The sequence below is a fragment of the Acipenser ruthenus genome, chromosome 3 (genome assembly GCF_902713425.1).
Source record: "Acipenser ruthenus chromosome 3, fAciRut3.2 maternal haplotype, whole genome shotgun sequence".
In the NCBI taxonomy this organism is placed as follows: domain Eukaryota; kingdom Metazoa; phylum Chordata; class Actinopteri; order Acipenseriformes; family Acipenseridae; genus Acipenser; species Acipenser ruthenus.
This window is the reverse complement of record NC_081191.1, coordinates 54,857,256-54,880,410: the sequence shown is the minus strand read 5'-3', so window position 1 is coordinate 54,880,410 and position 23,155 is coordinate 54,857,256. Positions and strand designations below refer to the sequence as shown.

The following is a 23,155-nucleotide window of genomic DNA, read 5'->3' as shown; positions in this document are numbered from 1 at the left end:
AGAGAGAGAGAGAGAGAGAGAGAGAGAGAGAGAGAGAGAGAGAGAGAGAGAGTCAGCAACAGCAGGCTTTCCTGCAGAAAAAAAAGCTGATTACTGACAGACAAAAGAAAGCTGTCCTCAGCTGCTGCACATTCATTGTCCCGACCTAAATGTATTGTCACTTTGCCAGGCAACGCTTGAACAAAGATTGTGTGGAAGGGCACATCGTATGAAATTTGATCAGGATATCTATAAACAGACCTCTGTAATCTGCAGCCAAAAGGTGCTGCCGAGGTTTGTGTTTGGGAGATGTTGCTGCTCTCCGGTTTCTACCAGATGAACAGCAGGGAACTATACTGTGTTCCATGGTTACTAACCAGATAAGGGGCATGGCCTAATATTATTATTTGTTGTTTGTATTGCAGTTTTACATTTTAATGCAACTGTGGTGACCATCTTCATTCATAGCATTTTACTTGGGATATACTTTTTGATGCTGGTAGAGTAGCAAAGTCTGTGACTGACTTTCAGAACCAGGGAGGAAAACACCTGTAAGATTAATCAATAAGGATTCTGTGTCCAGATTTACAGTGAAGAATCATTTGCTGAGCTTCAGTTAACTTGACAGTGAATGTCAGAATTTATTTAAAAAACACTAACATTCAACTAAGGTACTGGAGATGGACCATCCAGGGTTTCTGATTTCTTTTTTTTTTACCTGAACAATTAATGTGTTAGAGAAACCATGTCTGGATTAAAACCTACAGCATACCTCTTGAAAGGTAACAATTATTATTATTATTATTATTATTATTATTATTATTATTATTATTATTATTATTATTATTATTGTTATTATTATTATTATTATTATTTTTTATCAATGCTTTAATGTGTATTTTTTCTGCGAATGCTCAGTAATTAAATATTTTATTGTTTCAGTTTTTCCTTTTTTAAAATACTTATTTTTTACAATTAGTCACATTATCAGAAAACAGTCAAATTTATTATTATTATTATTATTATTATTATTATTATTATTATTATTATTATTATTATTATTATTATATGGAATGTCGTCATTGGGTCAAAGAAGGATGCATTTTAGTTCTGAAGGATGTGGCATATTCTCTTGAAAGTTAGGTACTGGTACAATCTTCTAGTGATTAATGTAATACATGTAATACTCCACTGTTTAATTATGGTTTGTATGTATAAATAATGATGCTAATTAAATAATAATGATTGTGGTTAATAGTACAGTAGTAAAAGAATGGCTGTTAATAACGTGCATATATCAAGTGCATTGCTAGAGTTTTCTTCCTGAAATACTTTATTTTAATTTTAGTTTTGTGTCTATTTAATATCACATTTTAATAGAATCACAGGAGCAATTTAGCTTTTCTTTACATAAGGCGAAACTATACATTTTGGCTAAAGTTTCTTATCGTCCAGATTTTATGATATTTAAATGCATTTGTTGACTTTCATTTTGGTTTATAAAGTTAAGGACATCTTTCAAGCTATGGATTTAATAAAGAAATACACATTAGATATTCTACTTAGACCTAACCATATATAGCAGTTGTACTATATATACCTAAATATTTCTTCAGTAGCATTAAATCAAATGGATGAGAGCACATTGTCTTTTCAGACCCAACAAGTGATCAGTTTACTTTTTCGATTTGCACCATTATATTCTGCATTTTCGGCTCCTGCATTTTTTATTTTAGAGTTCAATACAGCTGGTACTTTTATTAGGAGCTCAGTGGAAGCTGTACAGTCACAGGAGTCCCCTGTTGCTTTGCCTTTCAAGAATCAGATTAGATGTGACCCTGTGCAACTCATAGGGGAACGTGTGAAATTAACTGCAATTTACCCCATCTGAGAAGCATTCAAATCACAGCTCTTTCCCAAACAGAATAACAGGATAGAAACCGTAAAACAAAATTTTCACTATTTGAGGGTCTTTACTTTTGCTCTCTCCTTGTCTAGGTTTGATGCATACAGTATCTCATAAAATATCATCAACATGCAAATTAACTAGCTTTATATGAGTAATAATTTAGCACTTGAAGATTTGTAGCAATGTCTTTGTTACACAATATTTAATATTTTGTGTCTATATAGTTGCAGAATACAAGTGGGTTAAAATAAAGAAGTAGCTCACTGTGATGTATTCCTTTTAGTGTTGTTTTATATTAATCACATTGACATTTTTATTGTAATTTATGCACATTTCAGTATTCAATTTGCCTGTTTACTGGAACATTTTGTGAAATTACTCTATAAAATGTTAAGCTACATAGAAAAAAACACAGTTGTAACAGTCTAAGTGGATACTGCTGGTCATATTTTAAAAGCGGTAACTCAAGTCATTAAGGTTACTCTTACAAATAAACAGCTAAAGAGTGCGTAAAAGAAGAGACCTTGAATTATGTTACTTAGTTGTTGGGTTCTAGTTTTGTAAAATTCAGTGGATATGATTCTGGGTAATGGTACAATAATTTTCCAAAGGAAAACCTTGGAAAAACAGGTATGCATAGAGTGTACACATCCTCGTTCTTGTTTGACTGTTGCTTTGATATACTGTACTTAAATTGACAATATTCATCTTTGACAACATTTGTGCTTCTAACTGTAAATGCTTTGATGTTTCTCACTTGACATGAGACTGATATAAGGTTACCATATGGCTTCATGTTCATAATTTTGGACAGTTCATACTTTTTAACTTACACCCCAAAGCATTCTGGTAAGCGTATGGTATGGTAGGTGTACATGATATAGGTAAAAGGTACCAGTCCCCGAGTGGTTTATCCAGTTAAAGCGCTGCCGGTGGGAGCACAGGGTGAGTCACACAGCTTGGATGGCGCCAGTTCGTGTCCAGACTGTCTAAAGAGGCTGAACTTTGCTGGGGAAACTGGTTCTCCTCCCATCTGTCCTCTCTTATAGCTACAGCAGGCCTGCCACAGCAGTTCTTCACTCCACACTCTTTCAGAATCGGAGCGGCAACTTCCGCTGCAAGAGCAAGCTTTAACCAACATACTATAAAATCTGTAGGTCGCTGGACATCATCAGCAGTTGAATCATATATTCAAACAGTTCCCTCAGACATTGTCGCTGCCCAACAATCCCTTGCTAGCTTGCCTGGAGTGGGGTCACCTTCTCCACCAGGACCACCAGAGGTTTCCACCTAAAGAAAGAAAAACGAAAGGTGGTTTTTCCTCTGCACTGTGCGGATGGCTTTCCTTTACGTTGTCTAAAGTTATTCTGCTATGTCTTTGTTTGTGTTTCATCCTAGAATGTCGTCAGGGTGCAGTCTTCTTTCCCCTCACAGTTGCAAGCTTTCTAGCGGGGGGCTGGGGAGCCAACTTTTGGGGTGGATAGTGATCACACTTCCTCCATTCTCCTGTGGCATCCGGCCATTATCAGCTCCAGGCTCCCTAGCCAGCGGGTCCCCCAGACATAAATAATTCTGTCCTGTAGCAGCTCATGCTCTATAATGCTTTTATTCAATCTATTGTTACCTGTCTTTCCAGTCTTATTTTTATAACTGTATACTAACCATATATATTTCCTATTCAGGGTACCCCTAGAGCCGATGCCAACCTAAACGTTGGGGTCTCTCTATATCTATTCCTTTCAAGGGCACAATTGTGAGTCCATTCTGCCCGCCGAGACGGGCCATCGATCCTCTTCCCCCTATGGGTTTGCATCCGCATCCAAGTCACCGCTGCAGCTCTCTAGTGAGTAGGGGACTAATGTCCCCATGTTTAAAGCAGTTTGCGTGTTTTTTTTTATTAACTAACATATTTATGGATGTGTAAATGCTTTTTCTATAGATGTTCGCAAATCTGACTTTTTCACATATCCGCCTACACCCCAGTCCAAAGGGGGTCTGACACATGACGTTGCACTGTACTACCATGCAGTAATTGCAGCTCAGTATTGCCACGTGTGAAATCTTTACCAAAACTATAAATGCGAAACGAAAATGCTTTTATTTGCTTCAAAATCATTTCAGACTGGTTAATAGACCAGCAAGCACTGGCAAAATCAGTAAAGTTTTATACGGTGCAAAAACATTTAAACATTTTGTTGTGTTTATAGACTTTGCGATACCTGCACGATGCCTGCACTAATAGTTGTATCTACAACGTTTCGAAAATAACAATCAACCATTTTGTTAAAGAATTTCTAACAAGTCTGACACATTTTGTCTGCTACTTAATTAAACCCTTGTAAAATCACAAAAATGCTTAACATAAAAAGAACAGTTTACATTGCCTCTGGGTTTCTGATCGCATCACTAATTTACGTTTTTTTTTAAATCCATTGATGGAACTGTCTGGTCTACTTTTAATGTTTTCAAGCAAATTGGCTTCATCACTGCCATTCTCATATCCACTTTGATATCAGACACATTATTTCCCTTGTCCAGCGCTTCTTTAACCTGTTCTGTATACCACTCTGACAGAGGACGGGATCGCTACGAGTATTGTAGCAACCATCTGATTGGTGGAAGTATTATTGGTGATCCAATCAAAACAGCCAATAAAGCCCAAATAAATTATCAGCCCGTTACACGGTATAGCCTAGGTTAAGATGTGCGCTGTAGTAAAAAAAAAAAAAAAAAAAAAATTAAAATCCTGAACGCCCCCCAAGATACAGTCTGCGCCCCCCAGTTTGAGAACCACTGGATTAGAGGCTTATATACAGCCTTAGTGATACAACAGCACAAATAAGCGATGTCAGTGAAGGGAAAGTTAAAAAATAAAAATAGATAGATTTCCAGGCAAACTGTCTGAAGATTTACCCATGGCTGGAGTTTAATAACAATAGTGGTCAAATTAGTTGTTCAGTCTGCAGTGTAGTTTGCAAACCGCTGTTACAAAAACTGTACAAACAATGCGCCTTTGGAAAAAGAAATAGAATAGAAATAGAAACTTCGTCAGGCAATGGAGAGTGCTCTGCATCGCAATGATGAACAGCTGGATGTACATAATGTTAGATGTTTACATTTGAGAGACTTTATATAGTTTCACAGTTCTGGAAATGTACAGTTGCAAAGGATTTCGTTTTTCATTGCTGGACACTCAATTAAAAAAAAAAAGAGATATGCGGTTTTTAAGCATACACAACCCCTTTCATTAAAGCACACGTTAAAAAGCAGAACTACATAAGGTAGTGAGAATGTTTTGCACAAAAATAAATGAAAACACCGGGGCTCCCGAGTGGCGCATCCAGTAAAAGCACTCGCTAGAGTGCAGGATGCGCTCTATAGCCTGGACATCGCCAGTTCGAGTCCAGGCTATTCCACAGCCGACCGTGGATGGGAGCTCCCAAGGGGCGGCACTCAATTGGCCGAGCGTCGTCCGGGGGGAGGGAGGGTTAGGTCAGCCAGGGTGTCCTCAGCTCACTTATTTATTAAATAAATAAATAAATGAAAACAGAAATCGCTGCACTTCTCAAGATTGTGTTTTGTTCACTATTATGTTATCTCTCCTACTCGTTTCATAACACAGGGAGCTGCTGCTTCAACCTTGTCATACTCAGTGTTTTATTTTGTGTGTGTGTGTTTTGGGGTTTTTTTTGGTGTAAGAATTTGAGCAAAACTAATAATTATCTACCTATTGTGTGTTCATTTTTAGCAACAGTCTAATCTCGTTCTTTCTGCTATACTTGACAACTGTAAGTTCACATTAATATTATTGTCGGGGACAAATTGTTGTGCACCCATTGCTAATTGCTTCACTGTAGGTGATGGGGCCGGCCCCAGAAGGCAAAGTTCTGTGATCGCCCTTACCAGGGGCTTGTCTGCCGGCTAGTTTACTTCTGGTTACCTGCGGCCGCCTTTGCGATACTGTACTTTATCTAGTCTGAAATGCACACTAATATGCTGTGTATAAACTTTAAAATGTGCAAGTAAGTATGATGTTAATTTTTTTCCATTTTTCTCTAGTGGGGCCAGGCCCCACCGACCTCTAAAGACCAGACCCACTCATAGGTTTTACATATGTACAACCAGACCTACTTGTGGATAATATGTATAAAACCAAATATCCTGCGAGTATAGTTGACTCCTTAAAATAACATTTTGAGTATTTCTAGATCTGCATATAGACAAATCCTTAAAAAAAGGGCTGATAAATAACGAAAACAAAAATGCCACTTAGTAAAAATATGGCACGTTCACTGAGTGCAGGTTAAAATCCACATATAGGTATATGCCTGAGACATCCATACAGGTATAATCAAATAGTATCTTTTTACGCATTAGCTCTGTGATGCATATGCGATATTTTAAATCATACAAAACCTCTGGTTACCATGTCATCTCACCAGAGTATTGAAAACATTCACTCTTAGTAGGCACAATGCTAGTCTGAATTATTATTTTTTAAAAAACATCAATGGGGCTTTTAAATAACACACACTACAGGCGATTATGATTATTCTTTCTTACAACACCACCCTTTCAGTCAGCTAAAGATATACAAATATTTTACATAGTGTATCACAGCAGGGAGGGGGTTAGAAATCCTCCTGCTAAAAAACAGTATTTGTTAATTGTTTTATTATTTGTTTATTTATTTCAGCTGGCAATTATTGTAAATTGAAGCCAGCTGACAGAAATAAAAAGGCAGCAGTCAGGCTAGTCGGGGCTGCTGAGTAGAAGGTCATGGGAAGGAGTACTCTGTCCGAGCAGTCATGTTGTAAGTACTGTGCTGTGTTTAGTTTTGTAAAGTGTGTTTTTTTTGTTACGGGTAAACGGGGTACCCGTCCCGTGCTGGGAATGGTGTTCCTGTATGGTTTAGTTAGTGCTCAAACAGAGCTAGGTTTTTGTTTGTTTATTTTGTTTTGTAAAATAAAAGTGCACAACAGCGCTGAACTTTCATTTCTTGTGTCTGGTCAATGTTTTAAAGGGGCAACAAACTTTTTGAACTGTGTTGGCAAGTGAAGGGAGTGTTTATACTTCACAATAGATAAACATTTACAGAATTACACAACTACTCAACCCTGGTTCTTTATTCAAGTTCACCACTGGTGCAGATATACTATAATGGTTTCTCATCACAAGCCCTTATCATGTCTAAAGAGAGAGGGAGAGATGTGATCAAAACATCAGATTTTTTCAGATTTACATTTTTCCCTTAACAACTCCACATTTAAAACTGTTTATGATGCTATAGACGGCAGATGGTGTCAATGAATAATAACAAATAAGACTGCCTTTGGTTGAATAGGTACTCAATAATTTACGAACAAGAAGATAACATGTTAGCCGATGACATACACAAAATGTTAAATGTGTTGATAAAAATGACATTTAAAAATGACAGCTTGTTTTTGTTTTGAAGAATTAAAGTTATATCTTGGAAGGTATCAGTTTGTGCCACCCATAGCTCAAAAACTGCAAGGTGTATAATCATCTGTTTATCAAATAAAAGAAAAGGAACTCTATCTAGTCTCGACCAAGGTGCAAAGCATCCTGTATTGTATAACCTCCTGCTATTACACGCTTGCTCTAATCAAAATGTCTTCTGGATTACCATTAATTATGGTTCAGCTGCAGCATTGAGCTTGACCTTTTTACACTGCTGTTTTTGGGTTGTGGGTTCTGCTGAAAGTGAAACTTGTTGTTTCCTCATGGTTGACTGGCTGCCCCTCTTTCAAGGGGGCAAATGATAGGTCATAGGCTGGGTCAGATCAGAAGGAAGTATGTTCTGCTTATTCAGGGTTATAGCTTGTTAATTAATTAATTACAACGCCTTATTTTTCATAATCAAACAATGCCTTCATTTTCCAGAATAATGTTTATAATTTCAGCATAATAGTGCACATTTCTTTCTTTTTTTTCTAAATTTAAAACTGAAAAAAAAAACCAATTACGGTACAATCTAATATTTACATAGACAAGTGTATTCTGTATCAGTGATATGGACAAAGGTTTATACAATGTGGTCATGAGTTGCTGACTTTATAGAAATTCACAGGACAGGAACAAGGGCTGCGTGAAGGAAGAACCTCAGGAATTGAAAATAGGAGAGAAGTGCTTTGTGACTTAGGAACGAGTACAGGGTTTCCCCTTGGCTAGCAGAGAGCTGCCCTCACAGAGGTGAGACCAAACTGATCGGCCTCCAAAGTTGAGAATCAACCCTTACTTCCCCCAAGGGGAACCTAGAGAGTAGAGAATGGGAAACCGGGAGAGAGAAAACCGTCTGGCTCGTGGAGAACTTTCCTGGTGGAGGACGAGACTGGGTCGTGAGCTTCACTTACCCCAGAGGGAGACCGTTGCAGAGGTGGAGCAGCATAGTGGAAGAAGGCATAGTGGTGGAGGATGGGAGGATGGTGGAAAACCAAAAACGCATGATGGAGAACAAGGGCATGACATGGGGTTTAAATCTGAGAATTGCGGATACAAGTTTTTATAATCAGTTGGCAAATCAGAACCTCAAAACCACGTATTATTTAGTTCTACAAGTCATTGTGACACCAACGTAAAACATTCGCTATAAAGAAACAAATACAATATCACAAAATCAACAAGGCAGCATATCGTGGAAAGAAATTGATAGTTGTACATCCATGTAACAGGGCGAGCAGCCCTGTACGGATTTATTTATTTTCAGAACGGGGTCCCCCTCTGCCCGTGTTATTTTGTGTTTGTTTGTTTATGTATTTATTATTTAGATTTGTCGGCAAAGCGCCGTATGGTTTGTTTATAAATATGACGGTGCAGCCGATTTGTTTTGTTTAGCAGCGTGGATGGGTAGCCCCATCCACAGTAGTTAATAAACTCGTGCAGATTGTGGCCGAGGAGTAATAGGATAATTACTAACCAGTTAAACCCCTCGGCCACGATATAAAAGCCTGCAGCTCGCTGCACTCGTGGTGGGTGTTTAAGGGGAGTGTATGAGGAGAGCAAGAAGAAAAAAAACGAAACTGAATAAAATAATACAGGAACAGTGACAGCGACTGCCAAGCCTGACCTGTATGGTTTGTTTATTTATTATTTTGTGTTTGAGATTTGTTTTGTTTACACCTTTTATTTTGCTCTGTGCGCACAGTCTTTTTGTTCAAACCTTTTATTTATTTTTGTTGCTTAATAAATAAACGGCAAACGCCGCTTTGAACTGAAGTACTTGCCTGGTGTCAGTATTTTTCCCTTCCTGCTTCTGTCTCACGTCACCGCCTAGTCATTCCTGTCACAATCCATTAAAAGAGATGTAATCTTGCCTTATTTAGTTGAAAGGAGGAAACATGGCCAACAATAGTTTGTTCACAGCGCTGCCTTCCATTTTATGAACTCCTTGCCGCATTTGTTTACTATCTTTCTTCAATGCTAGTGTTATTCAGCTATCCTTAACAACTGAACGTCACTCTCCTTGGGATCTTACTGTAAAGCTTTTCCTCAGGTCACATATAAGATTCATCTATAGACATTATTGAAAAAATGTAAATTGCACAAATTGTAACTGCTCCAAATCCAGTAGGTGCCTCACCAAGCTGTGGTTACCATAGCAACGCCTTCAGAAAGGGACCCCAGCGTGATGAGTTGCCATGGTAACAAGCAGCTTTGAGACGCTCAATGTGTGTGCGTCACATGGCAGTGCGGCAGATCTACATTGCGGCATAGCGTTTTCGCTGCTGGTGAAAGCGAGTTGAGACTTTTATATAATGCCACTAGCGCTCCTGTGGCCTTTAATGTAATGTATTTGATATATACATGCTTAACTGTACTTAAATGTGTTTCTCAATTAAATAAAAAGAATATGCAAAATGTTTCTTTAGCCTTTGGAAATTATTGGTGAGGCCATACCGCAGTCGCCTCAGCTGACCAGCCGCCTCTATATGTGTGTGCATATATATATATATATATATAGATATAGATATAGATATATCTGTATGGCTTCATAAGAGGCTACGGAGGCTAAGCCTACATGTAATTTTGTAAAAGTGAAAAATAAAGCTTACCTTACGTCATGCTTTCCAAGGTCTACTGTATTGCTATTGGATAATGTAGCCTCAAAATGGGTGGGATTCTGTGTGTCTTCAACCTGCAATCACCCTCTGTCAAGTTTGAATGTATTTGTATTGGCTACATGATACAAGCTTGCGACTAGTCTCTACCACTCATAATTACACTTAATCTTGACGTGTCTGTTGCCAGGCAGGTTATGGGTTTCGTGTGGCTTCTCGCTCAAGTTTTGATTTCCATGCAGTACGTTGTAGATTTTTTTAATTCATACACCATTTTCCTCGCTTTCAATTGAGGAAAAAATAAGGATAACAATAAAGATCGTCCACAGCCTAAATTGGACCTTCTTCAACAGGGAGAACTAAAACAAAATTGCCTCTTTAATTGCTCATCATATGAAAAAGCAAAATGGTTGACCGAGTAGTCGCTGTTTGGTTTTTCAAACCGGCTCGTTATCTTCCCAGTGGATTTCTGTGGGCTACAGTGATTTAAAAAATCTTCCACGGGCTGTAAAAATATTTTTTCTACAAATTAATCACTCAAGATGAATCACTCAAGATTCATCAAGTAAGTCCACAATGTTTTTGTTATATTCTGTTGCTTGCCTTATGTTTTGCTTATACTATATTACTGTATGACATGTCATTTAATTGCGAAGTACCTTTTGAAACGTGCAATGTTTTATTGCGTATAATAATAATAATGAAAATAGATGTGTGCGTGTATGTATGTATATATATATATATATATATATATATATATATATATATATATATATATATATATATACAGGGCCCTCCATAAGTATTGGGACAGTGAAGTCAAAATTGCTATTTCTGCTGTACACTCAAGCAATTTGAAAATACAAGTAAAAGATTGATATGAGGCAAAAGTACAGAATGTCACCTTTTATTTCTGGTGGTTTCAAGACATACATGTTTTACCAACTAAGAATAACAGCACTTTTAGAGTTCCATCCACCCATTTTATGTGTGGATAAGTATTGGTACAATTCAACTTAAAGCAAATATAAGAATTATAAAAGCAAGTATTTAGTTGCAAATCCCTTGCATGCAATAACAGCAGTGAGTCTGCGACCCATTGACATCACCAAACTCTTGGTATCGTCCTTTGAGATGCTTTGCCAAGCCTTTACTGCAGCCATTTTCAGCTGTTGCTTGTTTTGGGGAGTTTCTGACTTCAGTCTCCTCTTCAGCAAGTGAAATGTATGTTCAATCGGATTTAAATCAGGAGATTGACTTGGCCAGTCTAAAACTTTTCACTTTTTTCCCCTGATGAACTCCTTGGTTGCGTTGGCAGTGTGTTTTGGGTCATTGTCCTGTTGCATTGTGAAGCGCCACCCAATGAGTCTGGTGGCATTTTCTTGTACATTGGTAGCCAAGATGCTTCTGTACACTTCTGAAGTCATTCTGCTGCTGCCATCATTCGTTACATCAACAATAAAGATGAATGAGCCTGTTCCAGAGGCAGCCATGCATGCCCATGCCATGACACTACCTCCACCATGCTTCACAGATGAGGTGGTGTGCTTTGGTCCATCTGCAGTTCCTTTTTTTCTCCACACTTTTGCCTTCCCATCACTTTGATAAAGGTTCATCTTCGTCTCATACTTCAAACGGGATTCAAGGTGGGCTTTCTTGAGTAATGGTTTCCTTCTTGCCACCCTACCATACAGGCCAGATTTGTGGAGTGCTTGGGATATTGTTGTCACATGCACACTTTGACCAGTCTTGGCCATAAAAGCCTGTAGCTCTTGCAAAGTTGCCATTGGCCTCTTGGTAGCCTTTCTGATCAGTCTCCTTCTTGCTCGGTCATCCAGTTTGGAGGGACAGCCTGATCTAGGCAGGGTCTTGTTGGTGCCATACACGGGCTCACCCTCTGCCTCTTGCTCTCTTTTGACAGTGTCCCCCAAGGCTCATTCCTGGGACCCCTGTTTTCTCTCTACACCTGCCCCCTGGGTCCCCTCATCTCCTCCCATGGCTTCTCGTATCATTTCTACGCTGATGATGCCCAGATCTATCTCTCCTTTCCCCCCTCTGACCGACATCTCCTCCCGTAGCTCTACTTGTCTCTTGGCCATCTTTATAATTATTATTATTTATTTCTTAGCAGACGCCCTTACCCAGGGCGACTTACAGTCGTAAACAAAAAATACATTTCAAGAATCACAGTACAAGTATTAATACAATTAAGAGCAAGATAAAATACAATGACTTCAGTTCTAGTAAGTACAAGTATATGACAAAATACGATTCAATATCAGAGCAGATAACAGTGTCAGTGATAGTTACATCAGGATATGACTAAATGCAAAATACTACAGATTGAATAACACCTGTGTCAGATTACAGTACAGTACTCTGTAAAGTACAGGATTAAATGCAGTAATATAGGGAGCAGATACGTGCATTTAGAAAGAGTGATAAAGTGTCCAGAGGGAAAAAAGGAGTTCTACATTTTCTTTACATTACATTGTCCTGAGGAGGAGCCAGAAGGTGGTCAGGGACTGTAGGAAGGTCATTCCACCACTGTGGGGTGAGGGTGGAGAAGGAGCGGGCTCTGGAGGCAGGGGAGCGTAGAGGAGGTACAGCCAGTCTTCTAATGCAGGAGAAGCGGAGAGGTCGAGTGGGTGTGTAGGGAGAGATGAGGGTCTGGAGGTATCTGGGTGCAGTCTGGTCAAGGCATCTGTAGGCGAGTATAAAAGAGTATTAAACTGGATGCGAGCGGTGATTGGGAGCCAGTGGAGTAAGTGGAGCAGTGGAGTTGCGTGGGAGAAGCGAGGCAGAGAGAACACCAGGCGAGCAGCGGAGTTCTGGATGCACTCTCCTTCTGGATGCACTTGCATCATCTCAAACTCAACCTCTCCAAATCAGATCTCTTTTCATTCCCCCCCTCTTCCCCCACCGCAGATCTCTCTATATCCATTTTTCCATTCTTGAATCCACAACCCTCTCTCCCTCCTCATCCACCAAGAACCTCGGTGTCAACCTCAACCCCTCTCCTACTCGCAGCACATCTCTACTCTGGCACGCTCCTGTCGCTTCTTCCTCAGCAATACAGACGTGCTCAAATTTGTTGGTACCCCTCCACAAAAAATGAAGAATGCACAATTTTCTCTGAAATAACTTGAAACAGACAAAAGTAATTGGTATCCACCATTGTTTATTCCATATTTAATAGAAATCAGACTTTGCTTTTGATTTTTTATTCAACATAATATTGTAAATAATAAAACAAATGAAAATGGCATGGACAAAAATGATGGGACTGCAGAATGCCTTGATAGTCTTGAGATTTCATTGTGCCCTGCACAGATTCAAGGCACCCTGTGCCAGGTGCAGCAAAGCAGCCCCAAAACATAACCGAGCCTCCTCCATGTTTCACTGTAGGTATGGTGTTCTTTTCTTTGAAAGCTTCATTTTTTCGTCTGTGAACATAGAGCTGATGTGACTTGCCAAAAAGCTCCAGTTTTGACTCATCTGTCCAAAGGACATTCTCCCAGAAGGATTGTGGCTTGTCAATATGCATTTTAGCAAATTCCAGTCTGGCTTTTTTATGTTTTTCTTTCAAAAGTGGAGTCCTCCTGGGTCTTCTTCCATGGAGCCCACTTTCGCTCAAAAAGCGACGGATGGTGCAATCAGAAACTGACATACCTTCACCTTGGAGTTCAGCTTGTATCTCTTTGGCAGTTATCCTTGGTTCTTTTTCTACCATTCGCACTATCCTTCTGTTCACTCTGGGGTCGATTTTCCTCTTGCGGCCGCGCCCAGGGAGGTTGGCTACAGTTCCATGGACCTTAAACTTCTTAATAATATTTGCAACTGTTGTCACTGGAACATCAAGCTGCTTGGAGATGGTCTTGTAGCCTTTACCTTTACCATGCCTGTCTATTATTTTCTTTCTGATCTCCTCAGACAACTCTCTCCTTTGCTTTCTCTGGTCCATGTTCAGTGTGGTGCACACAATGATACCAAACAGCACAGTGACTACTTTTCTCCATTTAAATAGGCTGAATGACTGATTACAAGATTGGAGACATGTGTGATACTAATTAAAAAAACGAATTAGTTTGAAATATCACTATAATCTAATTATTTATTATCTTTTCTAAGGGGTACCAACAAATGTGTCCAGATGTGTAGAATAAGCAATAATTCATCTCTTTTCACAGCTTCTTTGCTTTATTCTATGACATACCAAAGGCATGCAAGTATACATGATAAAATAGCTTTTAATTTCATCACTTTTCAGGAGGAATGAAGCATTATTTAAATGAGCTGTAAGGGTAACAACAAATTTGAGCACGTCTGTATATCCAGAATTTGCCCTTTCCTCACTAACTACTCCACGCATCTCCTAGTCCAGGCCCTGGTACTGTCCTGCCTTGACTACTGCAACTCCCTCTACCATTACTTGCATCTTCTTGTACTTGCACTGAACTGCCCCACATTTTGCCATACTCTACTACTGCTCTTAATTATAACTATTTTCTGTATCTTGTAGTTGATCTGTTCTTTTTGTAATTGCTCTTACTTGAAATGGTTCTCATCCATTTATCGTACTTACTACGTACTCTTAATGGAATTTACACTTATAAGCAAATATCGTTACTATAAGCTTAACTGCTGTTAGTCAAATTTGCTCTTAAAGGTAATTATTTCCTGTATTTTTTTATTTTGCTCTTGTTTGAATTTTATCTTATTTTCTACTGATTTTACTGTACTTTTATAACTGCTCTTATCTGTAAGGTGATATTGTGTAATGTGATATTTTGCAATGTGATACTTTGTATTGTGATGCTTTGTAACAACTGTAAGTTGCCCTGGATAAGGGGGGGTCTTCTAAGAAATAAATAAATAAATAAATAAATAAATAATAATAATAATAATATATAGTAAATATGAACTGAAGACGAGGCACATAGTGAGAAATGGGCTATAATGCCTGAAGCCGGAGGTAACTATAGTTCTTTCCCACTGTGAGCCGAGGTCTGCTGTCCATATTTGTTTTATGAATCAGTTAAGAAAGTAATGTTTTTTTTAAGTCCATAACGCATAGTTATTAAAGTTTGTTTGGCATAGAACTGTCCGTCTGACTTTTTCACTGCGGCATAGAATTCTCGGAGGAGTGAGTTAAGTTTGTGATCGTCGTATTTATTTACATCGTTGGATTTGTTTCAATTTTAGGAAGTCAGAAAACACTGAAAGTGAAGTTTTTATGATGATTTTAGTGTTTGCAGCATTTTTGTTTTGTAGTATATTTTGTGATTCATTTTCTGTTGACTGCCATTTTCCTTTGTTGTTTGAAGAGAGGAAGGACGTTCAGCATGGTGACGTAATTTGAGGGAGTTTGTAAAAAAACTATTAAGTAAGCAGCATCAAAAGAATGGTTGGATCTATTTTTGGTTTTGTGATGAGGTTTTAACCAATCATATGCCAGAATTTTTAAGGACTGATTCACATTCCCCTGTACGTATTAGATGCTATTTAAACAAATGCTGTTGAGGGATTTAAAAAAAAAACAAACAAAAAAAAAAACTTACATCCAGTTCCATTCCTGGAATGTGTAAAAAGAGGGGGAAAAAAAGTGAACAACATTTCAGTTGAAATAGTATTTAATACAGGCAGTGGAAAGGTTTTTTAATATAGATTTTTTGCTTTAATAGTCCTGTCGATCAAAAAATTCATTTTAAAAATACAGCAGTCTACGTTTGTTCATACAGTACCCAAGAAAAGGAGGGGAGTATCTTACTAAGGAAAGACAGTAAAGTAGCCCATTTTTCTGTGGTGCGGTGGAAGTTTTCATGTGGTGTGTTGTGGTATGGGTTGTGTGTGGGGAGAAAAACGTGGGAATCCACAGGTGTATAAAAAGGGGAATCACAGGTGTTAAGGGGAATTGTGGTGATAGTGGTGTGTGTGAGTGTGAGTGTGTGTGTGCTGTGGTATTAAAAATAGGGAGAAGTATCGTTGGTGTTCAGTGGAGTTTTATGAATCCGTGTTTCATTGTAAGCAGCGGCTCGGCTTGAAACCACAGTATTTAAAGTATATGTACGGTTTTGTTTAAATGTTTGTTTTGGTCACCGTGGCGCTGTTTGTTTTCTTCCTGTCTTTTTGTTTGTTTTATTATTTATATTAAATATGCGCATTAGTGCTTTAAACTTGCAGCTTCCTGTGTTCTGAGTCTCTCTACCTGCCGGTAACAGCCTGGCCAGGATGCTACCCTGACACATGTGTACATACATAAGTCAACTATTACACATGTGGGTACTGGGGGAGACTCCACACTTTCCTTGTTCATGCTGCAATGCCTAGGTAGAACATTGAAAAAGCTTAAGTCCAACTTCCTTTTTTGTGGGGTTGTGTCGCAAAGATAATGTTATCTTAATGTGTTGTTTTTTTGTTTTTTTTGTTTTTTTTAACTAGCCCAAGCTGTAATGATCCTGTAGACAGCACTCTATTACTTTAAGAGTTTATTAAGATAAGAGCAGACTTGTCTAGAGAAGAAAAGAAAAGTGCTATGGTGTTTATCAGTGTCTGATTTGTAGTACAAATACAAGGAGCTTTCCAGCAATCTGTGAACCTGAAAATAAGCTGTTCTAGCAGGTCTAATTACTTCAGTCTAATTATGATTTGTTTTATTATGATTATTAACACTGAAAATTGTACTAAAACAACACATGCTTGACCATTTCTTGATGACAGTAACACTTTTTTTTAGTCTTCTTGGGCGTCTAGAGGGTTAATGTCTCTCTTATATTGAAGTACAGCACTGCTGAAGAAACTATTCTTTGTAAAGCAGCTATACACATGCACAGAAATATGTCCATACAGTATGGTGTTGGAGTGTATTCTAAACCTCCAAAGACATCTCATGACTATCCAGACCACAAGGTTAAGAACATTTGAAGACTTACTGTGTTTGTCTAGGAAACACTAGTTTGTAAAAGTCTTGTTATGATGCACTCACAATGTTGGTTAGGTTAAAAGTAGCTAAAAGTAACAACATTGAGAAAGACTTGAATTGATTATGTTTTTGTATTTCTAAATTTAATATAACTGAGTATTACGTAGTTTTGGAAAAAGTTACTTTTAGGAAATAACGTCCTGTACCTAAGACAAAGGGAGATTTTTAAGAATAATTGTATGATAACTCAGTGGCACGACAATGGAATTGATAGGACGCAAGAGTCTTGTACTTATAAATGTTATTGTTTACTTACATGTAATAACACACACTCACTAACACATATCTGTATATTAGACTGCCTGACTCTGTGTTCCTAGCCCATGCTGTCCCCACAGGAACAACAGCAGTCACGCGATTTACGCAGTCCCCAATTACGTCACCGCTGTAGCATCGAACATGCAAAACTCCAAACATAACAAGTATGTTACTGTAGTAAAATGGGAAATGGTAACATAATAGCAGCCACTGTACAACTGAAGTAATGCAAGTACACATTCACTTAAGATATAAGCAGTGGTGGAATTGGACCGGAACACGCCTGAACACCATGGTAGGAGTGAAAATCAGACATGGGAATCGTAGACATGTGTTATGCACAATTATAGTTTTAACCCATAATTTTACTGTCATTCTTAATTTAAAAAATCAAATTAGTTGCAAATGTGTACATATATTGTAAGTTAAAACATTTTTTCACAAGATATATTATTCTGTTCTGCTATTTGTTTATTTACTATATCGCTGTCAAAAGGCTGTTGAGAGATTTTTTAAATAACATCAAGCGCTGGTCAACGAAGTGGGTGCTCTTGGAGATGCCCCAGCAACAGAGGTTGCCCTCTCAACCAATCACCTGCCAACAGAACCCACACATTGCTTGAGACAGATGTTGATCTTTCTTCACAAGAGACCGTTCTTCACAACAGAAAGTAATTTACTAAAAGGTGGATAAAATCTAATAGTAATTATCTCAATGTGTGTTAATCAAAGAAACCTCTGAAATAAAGACGTCACAGAAAGCTGTAGAGCATCCACGAAAAAAAGTTATTTTGCTTTTGTTAAGTACTAAACTCATGACTGATGACGTCCGATAATCAATTGGCCTTAACTGGGGAAAAAAATTATATATATATATATATATATATATATACTACTTGCAGCGAGTAGTCTAAAACCAGTATTAAAAAATAAATAAATAAATAAATAAAAGTTGTATTATTATTGTTGTTATTACTATTGTTACAATAAATGAATCAGGGCAGTATGGAAAAAATACTTTCTGATGTAATAGGTTTAATTGAGTGTATTGTTTTAATGCCAATTTCTAGGTTATATGAGTATAAAGTATGAGGTTAATTTATGGCTTTACTACATCTTTCTCTGGCAATTCGGCATCTGGTACAAAGTTAATGAAGCACAAATTACTGTATCTTTTTCTCTTGACTAAGGTGTGCTCTGTTTTCGAGCAGTCAATGTAAAAATAAGTACTGTGTGTATTCGTACAAATGTGTGTTTTTGTTTTATGCCAGGTAAACGGCTTAGTTGTCCTGCGAGCTAGTCAGGGACCTGCATAAATGTGTATTTAGAGCTCCGAAGGAGCTAGGTGTTTATTTTTGTTTGTGTTTATTTTTGTGAATTAAATATAGTGCATCAGCGCTTTAAACTCCATTTCTGTGTCCTGGGTCTCTGTATTATAGGGGCAAACGAACGACCGTCACATGACATACATGACATCAGCAATGACATCAGCAATGACATGAATGTTGGCATATCTAATCACAGGACAAATACTCTACCAAGACTGCCCAGAAGAACATTACACTAGGAAACAACTTGTCTGTGCTGGACTGTAGCTCTCATGCTTCATATGAATATCACTCTGCCAACATAGACACAATCATAGACAGAACAACACTTTAATTGCGCTCACTGTCACTCGGGTCACTCTTTGCACTATTGTCTATAGACGTGATATAGGTGTGGTACAATTACTGCTGTTACTTCCAATGCAAAAGTAGACGCACTTGCCACTATGCAAATACTGAACTGCAATATGGCATTGCCACATTTGTCCAAGACCATTGGTTTCCAAAATGCATTTCAATATGTATCGCACTCAGTAAAAGGTTAGATTTTTTTTTTCTAGAACAGTGCCATGGAGAATGAGGACCAAACTCTGCTGTTTTGTCTCATTATTGTTCCTAAGAAGAGCTGACGGCACAATATTCTGCAGACCAACAAACACACCCAGGTAATGTCCTTCTGGGCAGTCTTGGTGGAGCATTTGTCATGTGATTGGTCATTGCTGATGTCATTACTGATGTCATGTATGATATCACATCTGATGTGAAGAATAGGCATAATAGGGGCAAGTTAAGGTTGTGTGCCTTAATGTCCCATTTCCCGACTTTTGTGATTTTGAACTGCAACCTTAACTTTATTTTGTTACTGAATTATCATAGTTTTTTTTAACTTGAATCTACTACAGTATCAATTTCTAAAGTCCTACATACATGGAAGGAAATATGTTGTACAACCCATGAAGTGGAGACCCCACAAAAAAAGGCAACCAGCCTGGTATAATGCAGGTGAAACAGGACTGTTCCACGTGCACGAAACTGTGCTCTTTTCCTCGGTGGATCGTGGTGCGTGCGCTGTGTTGTGTTGTGCTCTGTGGTGAGGGCGTGCTCTGGGGTAAGTGCTGGCTCCGCGGCTACAGCCTCCCATCCTCCTGCTCCTCTAATGATAAACACAAACAAACACGTAATACAAAATAGAACACACAAACACCAGCTCCAGCTGGTCGCTTCAGTTTCTCAGCGCAAGAGGAGGTTTTGACGTAGCTACTTCCCCTTTGTTCCCAGCAAACTCCTCCCTGCAGTCAGCACGTCGCCATGGTTTCTCCACTAGAGGGCTGCCCCGCAGCTGACTGCAATGGAATCGTCCTGAGTACTTGCAGCTATGCGCCCCTCCTAATATGGTCACCTTCCGGTTTCCACCTACCACGAGGTGGCAGATCTGGGAGGCAGCTTACCTTCCCCCTTACACAGCGCCCTTTCTAATCGGGAGGGAGATTTGCAGCATCGATCCTTTCTCTCTCTATCACAATGAGACATAAATGTAGCCTATAATATAAATTATGTTAGCCTTTCGCCAGAATTCGGGGGGGCGGGGGGGGGCGTGCTGGGACCCTTAATTGCTGCCTATCCGTCTCACTCTAGTGGCGGAGGCGGGAACAGGGGCCCGTCTCCCTCTAGTGGCAGAGGCGGGAACAGCAGCTCGTCTCCCTCTGGTGGCGGAGGCGGGAACAGCGACCCCTCACGAACAGCAGGCAGAGACGGCGGACCCTCAGGAACAGCAGGCGGAGACGGTGGCCACTCTGGCAACGGCAGTTCCAGCTCCTCCAGTGGCAACGGTTCCAGACACTCCGGCATTGGCGGTGGTGGCAGTGGCCATTCTAGCAGCCTCTGAAGTCAGGCTGGCACCCCCTGCCATCGCAGTCGGGTGCGCCTCCCCTGAGCTCCTCTCAGCAGCATGTGTAAGGGCTGCTGAGGGGCTTCAGCCTTCTCCCCTTCTGGCTCTCGGGTCCGTGGCTCCACCCCCTCTGGCTCTCGGGATGGCAGCTCTACCCTCTCTGGCTCTCGGGATGGCAGCTCCACCCCCTCTGGCTCTCGGGACGGCAGCTCCACCCCCTCTGGCCCTCGGGACGGCAGCAGCAGGGGAACCAGCAGGCATGCTCCCTCTGCTGGTGGCGGCGATGGAGGCAAAACCAGCAGGTACTCTCCCTCTGCTGGTGGAGGTGGAAGCGATACACAGTCCTCCCAGGATCTCCAGCGGTGGTCCTTCTTCCCACACCAGGAGCACCAGGGAAAAAGGCTGGCTGGGTCCTCCAGCTGGGGTGGCAGCAGCTTTTGATGCTGCTGTCGCTGCTGCCACTGCCTGCTTCTGCCCATTTTTTTTTTTTCCCCAAAAAAACTCACAAAACACAAAAAAAATACTGCCCTGAGCCTCCAGGTGGCGCTATCCCACTCTGACGCCAAATGTGACAGGATGACAGAGGTTGAGACTCAGAGACAGTATGAAAAGTTAAAAAATAAAGTTTTTAATTCACAAAAATACAAAATAAACCAGCACGAGGGCCAAACAAAAAGGTTTAAAAACACAGACAATAAGTACAAAACGAAACTTACAAAAATACGGCTTCCAGGCTGGGCATTGCCTTCACTGGTTTGCAAAAATAAAAAGAACAGCACCCACAAAAAACCACTCTTGCTTCTTCTCCTTCTAGAACTCTCCCCCCAGTGGGAGGCTGAGGCCTCCGTTTATGCCAGGTGGCTGAGTGTTTAATTGAATGATTAATTGACTGATTGCTCCCACCTGACGCAATCAATCTGGGCAGGGAGGAGAATTTAACTCCATCCCTGCCAGTATTTCCAAGGGCAGAGACCTGCTCTACCACAGGCAGGCAGATTGATTGAACTTAACGCCACTTTTGGAGCTGCACAAAATAGGGGCTTATAATGGAAAGCCTTAACTCTGCCATATATATATATATATATATATATATATATATATATATATATATATATATATATAATATAATATAATATAATTTTAATGGTGTTCTTATTAAACCATTGTGTTTAGTAGAATATATGTCACTCATACAAACTGAAACCACATTTTTGAAACAATTGCCTATCATGTTTTTTTGTTTTTTTTAATTCTAATTTTTTAGTAATATTGTAAAATATCAATGTAAATACTGTAAAGATTTGTGAGAATGAAGACGGAAAGAGACAGGGATTGCAGTACTCCACGGTTTATTCATTTACAGTATTAGTCACTCTCAGCCGTGACCAATGCCTCCAAAACTATAAACCCCACTGGCTAATGATGTCCCCCTCTTAACTTTGGATTAGGTATTCTCTTTCCTTAGCACACTCTGTGTTGACTCCTCTTTTTCTCAACTCCCAAACCCTTCTACAGTTACCGTTGCCAGCTCAAGCTTTCTTCTTTGAATGTTACAGTTAATACTGTTTGCCTGCCCCATGCTGCTCAACACTCCGTGTCCGAACAGCAAAACAAGTCCAGTCTCTTAGTTAGAAATTGATTTGTAAAATTTGTAAAAACTTAATAAAGTAAAATAGTTTTTAAATGTTGATATTAATATTTTATTATTATTATTGTTGTTGTTGGTTTATTTATATAGGCTAACACCTTTCATGCAGCAGTGTATCAGCACTTTCCAAGTCTAATAAAAGCCAACAAAGTTACATATGTGTTAACGACATGGATTGTATTGCAGGCATTTTATATTTTCCAATGCACTCAATTTATAGCGCTAGAGAGAGAAAGATAGAGATAAACCCAAAGATTCACAAGTGTATTGAAGAAATTGACAGAAAGCAATAGGAAAGGAAGAACGATAATCGGAAATGCAAAAATCTTTGCTCAGTTATTTAAAAAAAAAAAGAAATGTGGAGGAGTCAGTAAGTACAGAAGACTTATCTACATGTGAGGCTAGTGACCCTGGAAGCAGCAGCAGGGAAAGTTGTTAGAGGAGAGTAGCATGGAGTTAGAGTTTTGTAGTGAAGCAACATAATTAGAAGTTGTTAGACAGAAGATCAGGGAAAATATTTTAAAGAAAAAAATCCATGGCTCAAAATTAAAAATGGAAAACTTGGATGTGACATCTGCAGTAGTGTAGGGAGGCTGGGATTTCATCAACATATGCAGGGCTCCAGAATAGCTAAGGAATGGGCTGAAGTTAAGATCAGTTCCAATGCAGAAAATAAGAAAGCCCAATAAACAGCACTTAGAAAGAAGATATGGGGACACAGGGAGAGCAAAGCACATCAGGACGCAGAAAATATCATGATGCAAGCCAAGGAGGGACTTTTGGAGTCTCTCCAACAGCAGGCTGAACATGAAGAAAAAACATATTTTGAACTGCCTATATGATTGGGAAGACTCATCCATTCACAGGCATGCCAATTTAGGATTGATGAGAGATGCCTTATGTGAGTTGGCAGTGGAAAAGAAGCAGAATTCACAAGATTCGCTACTGAAGCAGTAAAGGAATTGGAATTTCAGGGTGTTGCTCTTCACAAAGGAAGAAAAGTAGATATGGAAATTAACAGCACACAATTTTTTTTACTGAAATTGGCAATGTCACTGAAGAGCAGACTTATGACAACATCA

At 39.3% G+C, this 23,155-nt stretch overlaps 1 protein-coding gene across 1 annotated transcript in view; it reads left to right on the top strand.

Annotated features, from left to right (window-relative positions):
• The first annotated feature begins 264 nt into the window (after positions 1–264).
• Positions 265–23,155, top strand: part of LOC117962740 (uncharacterized) — a 65,532-nt gene continuing 42,641 nt past the window's right edge. The window contains exon 1 of the mRNA XM_059020789.1: positions 265–761. Within this exon, the coding sequence (XP_058876772.1) occupies positions 725–761 (37 nt within the window). The 5' untranslated portion in view covers positions 265–724. The remainder of the gene's footprint in view (positions 762–23,155) is intronic.